The following is a 9,041-nucleotide window of genomic DNA, read 5'->3' as shown; positions in this document are numbered from 1 at the left end:
TTTTTTTGGCTTCTGTGACTGTAAATATTTATTCTTCACATTTTAGGAACCTTCCCTCCTCAGGAGACCCGCAAAGGTTCAGATTCCAGGCTGGCATTTCCACAGCTGAGAAACCTCCTTCAGGGACTGGGCTGCCTGATTGCCAAGAGGTTTGGGGGTGATGGATGTGAGAACAGCAGACCGAAGGCCCAGTACAATTGAAGCAGGCCCCTACAGTTCCAGGTTACTGCTCAAGTAATGTTGCTGTTGAGAGGCAAGGCAGACTGTTTCAAATGTTTATTTTTTTACCTCTTGCTTACATATCAACTATTTTTTTCTTTCTCTCTTGTTCACTTATATGTTACTACTATGCCACAGAGAGCCTGCAAACTAGATTTTTCATTTCTACCTCAAGCTATGACTAGATTCTTTTCCCAGAGCAAACCTTTATAACCATCCTTTTTGCAGTGTCTAAAGTGACAGTGAAAAAGGGAATGCTGAGGCGATCAGTTTAAAAAAAATAAATCTAGTGCCATCAGATGTGGAGCATTTACATTCTCTGGGTTCTTGTGCAAGAGACCTTGAGAGCAAGAGGAAGTGACCAAATGTGGTTTGAAGGAAATACATTGTTTGTGTGGATGGATTGATGTTAATTCTCTGATCTTAAACTAAATGAAGTATTGATCATGTACTGTAAAACTGTTGACCATGGGGTAATTTTGTTGCTTAAGTGATTTTTTTCTAGTAAAACATATCAACTAGCAGTCTAATGAAAGCATGTTAGAAAGCACTTGTTCATAAAGCAGGGTCAGTGTTCTCTTATTGCTCATTTCAAGAGTAACTAAAAGGAGGGACCTGTGGGTGGTGCCTGTGAGCATGCACAGGCCCTGCAGAATTGTTCCTGCTGCAAAGGGTTGAACAAGCTACACCTGGAATAACATCGTTGTTCAAAGTGTCCCACAACGGAGAGGTGAGTTTGGTGGGACAGAAGGCATTTAGCAATTTTAGTGGAACCTCCTTGCCAAGCTGAATACAAAACAAAAAGGGGTTTAAAACAAAATGATCAAAGGAAAACTTTTATGAGTGATGCCTCCCTGTATATGAAGGTTTTTACTTCTACAATATTAAGCATAAATTAACGTTTCGGTAACAGCTGTATACATTTTAAAAAGCAGGCAAAATGTAAGTACAAATTCCATAGATAAGATTTCCAACTGTATCACCAGGCTGAATTCATTAAGCCTGACAATGGCCCCAGGAGGTAGGCAAGTATTGTTATACCAGTGTTTTGCATTTCTCTTGGAGGAAGTGGAGCTCCTTGCACTAGAATTAACTGTACACAACTTCAAATGTCCACAGGGTTAGCCCCAGAGCATAGATATTTATGGAGGTAAATGTCACCAAGAAATGGGAATTAGTTTTACAAACCCTCCAAGAGCTGAAGCAAATGGCATTGGGTAAGTGTAATGATCTGCCCAGGAAAATTGCTCTGCAGAAATGAGGTCACATCTGCTTCAGCAGCAGCATGGTTCTGGTCCTGAGCAGAAAGGGACAGGGTTCAAAAATGTGATTTCCCCGGTACCTGGGCTCTTGCATTCCTTGCAGTCATCACATCTAATGTGTATTTAAAACACATTTGACAGTAAAGCATAAGACACTGGTCATAGGATGAGCCTAAGAAACATTTGCTGCCGGACCCTTTTCTCCTTTAAGCTATCTTGCTCTGAATAAAGTATGAACGCTTTATTTGGGTGAATAGTCTGATGATGCAGTCCATGAGACTGAAAATAATTCAGCTGTACATTGTCTTTTTGTGTTTGTAGTAGCTCCTAGGTGAGTTTACCATCCCAGGGAACAGGCCAGCCACTGGGAGGGCAGAAATCCCCTTTCCCTCCTCCTGCAGGAGGTGTGGGCAGGTTGCAGTTGAGATTCATTGACGATTACCTGATCTCAGTGAGCAAGACTGACACCTTGGTCTCTATCCACTTGTGGGTTTTACTGCCTGATGACCAGGGGAGGTACAAAGACAGCTGTGTGCCCCCACCATGTATTTTTGAAAATGAAAGGAGGGAACAGGAGAACACATGGGGAAAGTGGGGAAAGGGAAGAGAAGGAATAAAATACTTTCTGACCAGTGGTGATGCTTGTAGAGAAGCTGGCTGATCCTGAAATGGCATTGAATGAGCAATTAGACTGGTGAGTACAAACTGAGGACTGACCCATGTGCTTTGTCTGCTTTCAAAATGTCTCTGGCTGTAATGATAGAGGAGGCTTTTTGCAAGTCTGCTGTCCCCCCTTTTGTAACCCATTTTTCTGTAACATTAGTCCTTTCCTGACCCCGAGTTGCTGCCTGGGCTCTTAACTGGGCTGGGGAGGGGGGGGGAGAGGAAAGGAGGACTGAGAGGAAAATATGCATAAAGATACGGGGATAAGTTCAGTTTGTTTTCCTCTGAAAGCTTTGACACTTGCTTAGAGCAGATTCATTTTCAAGGCTTCCTACATTCCTGCTATTGTACAGTAAGTGTTTCAGACCGGTGTGCCTGTGTTTCCGACTCCCGTGAAGTCCCCTTTGCAGCAGGGCGTGCCTCGAACCGCTTCAAAAGAACCAACTTCTACAAAAGAAAAAAAGAAACTCAAGTAGGCTTGAACATACAAAGAGAGGGAGAAAGGAAAGTGAAAAGGGCCAGGCAGTGCTGAATACAAAATGAGTTCAGCCAGCCCCAGGAGTTCTTCATCACTTACATTTATCTTATTCTGGGAGAGCAGAGCTAAACCCAGTGCTGACATAAACCACCCTTTGCCTTTGACTTTGACTCTGAGTGTGTGCACACACAGCAGATACAGGCATACAGAGACCATTGGATTTCAATAAAACATTTTTCCCCCTCTGAGCAGTGGTGTTGGTGAGGAAAATGGCTTTTTTTGTGTGTCCTTTCAAAGGCAAACTGTGGAGTGAGTCTCAGATGCCTCCAGTTTCAAAGAGTGCATGCACTCACAAAACAAGCACTTGAAAAGTAAGCAGCTCTTGGTGTTCCCCAGCCAGGAAGTTTTCCCATCCCAGAAGCTGAGGTGTTCGTCCAATCTCCCCAGTGCTCCATACAGTCATTGAAGTACTACTAAGGGAAGTCCCTTAGGTATCCAGAGGTATCCAGAGGCCAGGGTCCTTCCGGGGCATCAGCCACCTTGCATCCACGAGAGGCTAATGGGGTGCTGCTTCCCTCTGTGCCCAGAGGCCAGTGGATGGTTTGTGGGATGGAGGATTGGGCTTGCTGTCAAGCAGACCAGACAGCCACCAGCCTGGAGGGAGATGTTTAAGACTTCAACACGGCACCAGCCTGGCTCTCCCCATGCTGAGTGCTTGCTAGGCTTCTGGAAACGAGTGTCAGTGGCTACTTCTGAGCAAAGCTCCCACTCGTTTCCAAGGTTTGGCCCATGGTCCTTGCGTGGAACAGCTACAGCCACGGCACCCAGTGCCCAAACAGGGAACATGCAGGATTAACCCTAGGGAGGAGACCACAGCAGGACTGCTGGCAAAGCACACCTGTGCCACGGGCACCCGGGAAGGGAGCACGTGGTGCCTGCGGACTGAAAGAGAAGCGGGGGGGCTGGGAATTTAGCCAGCAAACAGCACCGTGCAGCACAGTGCTGAGGTTTTTTCTCCTGTTAATGGTAGAAGCATTTATTGAAGGGGAGGGGCGGGGGGGGGGGGTCTATACAATAGGAGAGTATAAAAGTTGTTGCTAGATACAGATGGATGGTCTGGCAACTTTATGGATACTATACAGAAACAAGGTATTGACTTCTGCTCCTTGCCATCCTTCTTATCGAGTAAACACTTCCATTTCGGTCAGAAACGGACAACTTGTTTTGGGGGGATCCAGCAGCTTTTGCCTTTGAAGCACAATAGCCAGCCAAAAAAACCCCCAAAAAAACCCCGGGGAAAAAAAAAAAGCACGAAGGTTTGCCTCAGTTTGTTTTTAAAGAAAGCAAGCCATCAACTTTGCGCTTTCTCAGTACCATCCAGTTGTTTGTGGAAGGTGGGCCCCAGGCGCCTGCCATGCGCCAAGTGTACCCAGGCAGCTTCCTAAAGTAGCGAGGCTGCTAATTCCATGTCACTGCCGCTCAGCTTTGAGCTGCTTGGCTCCCTCGCTCCCTTCATGGCTTGCGAGTTATTCACTTTTGAAAAAACATATCTACCTCATACTGTGCCCATCACTTTGTTCTCCACACGCCTATTCACACGGGCAAACCTCCACTTCTCCTCTCCAGGCAGGCGGCGGTGGCGGGAGGGGAGGCAGCGCGGAAGGGAAGTTAAGATGCGTGCACGGAGCTATTTCCCTCTCCACCACCTTTGGACAGCTATTGTTGGCCCAACAAAAGGACTCGCTCGCGGGGGATCGGGACCCTGCCGAAAACGTGGCAGCTCCAGGAGCAATGTGCTGTCCCGGCTGCAAAAACCACCGTTTCTCACCTACCGGGTCCCGCGTGGGCTTCCCGCGTGTCCCCGGGATTACCGCTCTAAAGCCGAGGACGTTCCCTCGGCGGCTTCGCGGCCGAACCTCCGCACGGCAGCGCCGCGCTCCCCGCACGGCCGCCAGCACCGTCCCGGGCGGGCAGTGCTCCGCACCGACACCTGGGGCAGGGTCGCTGCGGCCGCAGCGAGAGCCGGGCGGAGAGATGACTACTCCCGCCAGGCGAGGGGAGGCCAAGGCGGGCATTTACCGGAGCCTCCGAGGTTTGGCCAGCGGCGGCTATAAGAAAAAGGATGCTTCCCCGGGCGGGCGCGACGGAACGTCCTCAGAGCACGCAGCGGCGGGGAGGGCCCGGTGCCAGCGGGTGTCGGTTGCCTGTGTCGGCGGAGTCCGGCGCGGGGCGGACGCGCCGTCGGGGCGCGCCCCGGCACCCCCGCCCCGTTCCGCCCCGCCGCGCGCGGGGAGCCCGCCCGGCGCGCGCCCGCCCGGGGCGGGGCGGGGCGGGACAGCGCGTGCCGCCGGCACGGACTCACCCCCCCCCCCCGGCCCCCCCCCCGCTCCCGTCCGCCGCCGCCGGCCGCGGCCTCCGCTCCCCCCGCGCGCCATTGGCTCCCCGCACGCGCCGGCCCCGCGCGCGCGCGCGCCATTGGCCGCGCCGACACGCGACCGGCGCGAGTGGAGGGCGTGCGGCGGGAGGGGTGGGGCGCGAGGGAGGGGAGGGGAGGGGGAGCGGGGGCGGGGGGGACCCCGGCGCGTGCCGCTCCTTAAAGGGGGGCGCGAGCCCGGCCGACACCGGAGCCGTCGGGGCGCCGGGCGCGAGGCGGGGGCTGCGCGCGGCCCGATGGGCGCGCGGCGCTAGCGCCATGAGCCTGCCCTGGGCAGAGCGCGCCCGGGAGCCGCCGCCCGGCCCGGAGCAGAGCGCCTGCGGCGGCTTCGCGCCGGGCTCCTGGCTCGGCGTCTGCTGCGCCGCCCGCCTGCCCGCCGCCGCCTCGCCGCGATACCTGCTGCCCGCCGAGGACGACGAGGCGGCGGCGGAGGGCGGCGCGGCGCGGGGCGGCGGGAGCAGCCCCGGCGGGGTGCGGGGAGGCGGGCGGCCGCGGGGCGGCGGCGGCGGCCCCGGGCTGCGGGCGCAGGTGAGCGGCGTGCAGAAGCAGCGGCGGCTGGCGGCCAACGCGCGGGAGCGGCGGCGGATGCACGGGCTGAACCACGCCTTCGACCAGCTGCGCAATGTCATCCCCTCCTTCAACAACGACAAGAAGCTGTCCAAGTACGAGACGCTGCAGATGGCGCAGATCTACATCAGCGCCCTGGCCGAGCTGCTGCACGGCCCCGCCGCCCCTTCCGACGGCTCCGGCAAGGCCGAGCACCGCGGGGCCCCCTTCGAGCCGCCCTGCGCCGCCGCCGGCGCCGGACCTCCGCCGGGGCCGCCGGCGCCGCCGCCGGGGCCGCCCAGAGCGTCGCCCCCCGGGCACGGCCGGACTCGCTTCCCTCCGCCGCCGGCCGCGGGGGGCTACTCGGTGCAGCTCGACCCGCTGCACTTCTCCTTTGCGGAGGGCGCCCTGATGGGACAGAGAGCCCCTTCCCCCGCCCTCCTCCTGCCGCAGCCCGGGCAGCCGCCGCAGGAGAGGAGCAAGACGTCGCCCCGGTCCCACAGGAGCGACGGGGAGTTCTCGCCCCGCTCCCACTACAGCGATTCGGATGAGGCCAGCTAAGGCAGGGGCATCGTCCCCGGCACCCCCGCAAGTCCGCCCCTCGAAGCACAGACTCTGCCGTGGGGTGAGCAGCCGGACGCGGTGCTGCCACGGACGGCATCGGCTCCCTTCGGTCGCTTTGAAATCCGCCCCCTCGTCTCCCACACCCGGCAGCCTCTGGTTTGTCCAGGGGGGATGGCTGTTAGCGAGTGACTGTACCCTGTCTGTCAGGGCCGGTTGGTTTGTTTTAATTTTTAGTTTACACTTCGAAAGTTTCTTTCGCCTAGAAGTCGTTGCCGTTCCCTCCTGCCAACACGCCATCTCGCAGCGCGGAGCCTGCCTCGCCCCGTCGGTGAGCAGGTGATGCGCAGGGAGACAGCCTGGCCCCGCTGCCGGGGGTGCCGCCGGCGCCATCCATCCCCACCCAGCCGTGAACCCGCCCTGACACCCCCGTCTTCCAGGACACCGATCCTGCCGTGGATCGCATTGCTGTGGAAACACACACACACACACACACACACACACACACACACATACACACACACACATACAAAAAAAAAAGTCAATAGCGCACCGGCTTAGCCTGTAAATAGCGGAGAAAGTGTGGATCTTCCTTAGAGCACCATGTCGGCGTCTTTTGGGGGGAAACGGCGCAAGCACTTTATCAGCGGCTGGAGATGCAGTTTCAAGAGGAAAGCTACTAACTGCCAATTGGAGACTAATGTTTAATTAAGCCACTTAATCCTAACGCTCTCTAAAAAACGAAAACGGTTTTGTCGTGTCAAACTTTTATGTCAGTTTTATTTTCCTTTTGCGGTAATAGGAAACGTATTTATTATGCAGTGTTTGCAATTATTTCTGCTTCTCTCTTTTTTTAAAAAAAAATCTTTTCTACGACAAAAAATCGTTTATTTTGATTTTAGCAATGCCAGCTGCCATTGTTTTATGTATTTTAATTTTAATTTTTTTTTAGATCAAATAAACGTGGGAAAAAAAAAACCAAAACAAAATCAGCCTCAAATCGTGGTCGGGTTCAACTTGTCCCTTCTCCCTCCCCGAGCCGCAGTGGTGTCAAACTCCGCGCCGGGGGTGGGTGGTACAGAGCCGAGGGCGATGCTCCGGGGAGCCGATGGGGCGCTCCGGCTGCCTGCAGAGGGACAGACTGGCCCCGGGGCCAGGGTCCGGGGCGGGTTCTGCCCGCGTGGAGCAGCGCTACCTCCGCTCCCTGCGCCGCCGGGACCCTGTCCCGTTTCCGTCCCGCAGTTCCCAGCGGAACAGGGTAATAGCAACAAGTGCATGATAAGAAGCTTGTCGCTGTTCTGTAGCGCCGCTATCCCCGCACCCCCGCTCAAGTCACATCATTCCTTCTTCCCTACTCCTCCTCTTCACGGGGACACGAGCGGATCTTCCCACGGAGGATACAAGCCGAGCGGAAAGGGCTGGGGGCGGGCAGGGAAGCCGGCAGGGTTTAGGGGACACGCGAGCAGCGTGGCGGGTCGCTGGGGATCAGGATGTGCCCCCGGGCTCGGGTTAAACCCGGACGGGAGTGGAGGATTGGCTGATGCTTAGCCCAGCCTGCCCGTGACACCAGAGCCGGGGCTAAACCGGAGCCGTGTCGGTGCCGAGGTCCCGCTGGGTTCAGCAGGTGACACTGGGAGGGGGGTGTCGAGGTGATCAGTTAACCAGGCGCGGCCGGGGGAGCGGCCCCCGCGGGAGCGGAGCCCGTGAGGGTGTCGCTTTCCCCTGCAGAAACATGGCACCTGTCCCCCCGGTAACCCCGCGCTGTCGCCTGCCCTGCTCGCCGCCAGCGCCCGCGGCTGCCGCCCGTACCTGCTGAAGCGGGTTGCGGTCCCGCAGGGTGGAAAGTTTATCGGGAGGGTCATTTGCCTTCCTAATAAAATACCTGCTTTGTCAGGGTAGATCAGCTTTGGTTACCGGCACTGATTTCTGTGCTGTGGAAGCCAGTCTCGCGTCTTGGGGAGCACGCGAGTGTTTCCACCACGGGCTGATGCGGCAGAGCAAAAAACCACCAACTTTGGGGGCGTTGTTTTGTTTATTTGGTTTAATTTAGAGATGTACTCGAGGGGGGGAAGCGGCGGCCGCCGCCGTGACTGAGGGGCAGCAGCGCGGAGGGGTCCCGGCGGTGCCAGCCGTGGGTTGTAGGGGTGCGTGCAGCCTCTCTCCGCCCCGCCGTCCCGGGCTCTGCCTCTGCGGCTGCGAACACACGAGGTGGTGGAAAAGAGCGCATCGAAATCCTCCCCTTCTTCGGTCAGGTCCCTTTCCCCGACAGACGAGCATGGCGTGGCTGGTGTTCACAGCCGCAGCGCAGCAGCACTCGCTCGCCATCTGAGTGAGGTGCTTTTTATTTTTTTTTAATTTTTTTTAAGCGCTTCTTTGAAAGAGATACCCAGCCGCATTCCCATTTTAAGGTTCAGCTATAGAGTTTGCATAACAACCGCTTGGCAGCCCCCCTCTCTTGCACTCCGTTAACAAGCTGTAACGTATAGCTGCAGGTTGCTATAATCTCATTAATATTTTGGAAACTTGAATATTGAGTATTTCAGACTGCTCATTCCCCATATGCCAGGCCACTCCCGCTATGCTGGCTGGTTCCTTTCTCTCCATTATTAGCAATTAGCTCCTACCTTCCAAAGTCAGATCCAAGTATCCAAGATACTAGCAAAGGAATCAACTATGTGTTGCAAGCTAAGCATGCTTAATATCTCCCAAACAAACAAAGAGACAACATTTCTTTAAGTAATGAAGATGGATAAATCGCTTTATTGAGCCTGCGACAGTGTTTGTTTTGTATAGACTACCGCAAAGTTTTTTAACAAGAGCGGGGACGCGCACCAGCCCCTGGAAGCAGTCTCGCCCGGTTTACTTCGTGGGGTTTTAT

The 9,041-nt window shown here is 55.6% G+C and overlaps 1 protein-coding gene across 1 annotated transcript; it reads left to right on the top strand.

The window, feature by feature from the left end:
- The first annotated feature begins 5,314 nt into the window (after window positions 1-5,314).
- ATOH1 (atonal bHLH transcription factor 1) lies at window positions 5,315-6,163 on the top strand. The gene has a single exon (XM_077782599.1). The coding sequence runs from the start codon at window positions 5,315-5,317 to the stop codon at window positions 6,161-6,163; it is 849 nt and encodes a 282-aa protein (XP_077638725.1).
- The last annotated feature ends 2,878 nt before the right edge of the window (window positions 6,164-9,041 follow it).

Source organism: Lonchura striata, chromosome 4, assembly GCF_046129695.1.
Source record: "Lonchura striata isolate bLonStr1 chromosome 4, bLonStr1.mat, whole genome shotgun sequence".
Classification (NCBI taxonomy): domain Eukaryota; kingdom Metazoa; phylum Chordata; class Aves; order Passeriformes; family Estrildidae; genus Lonchura; species Lonchura striata.
This window is presented reverse-complemented; position numbering and strand designations above follow the sequence as displayed.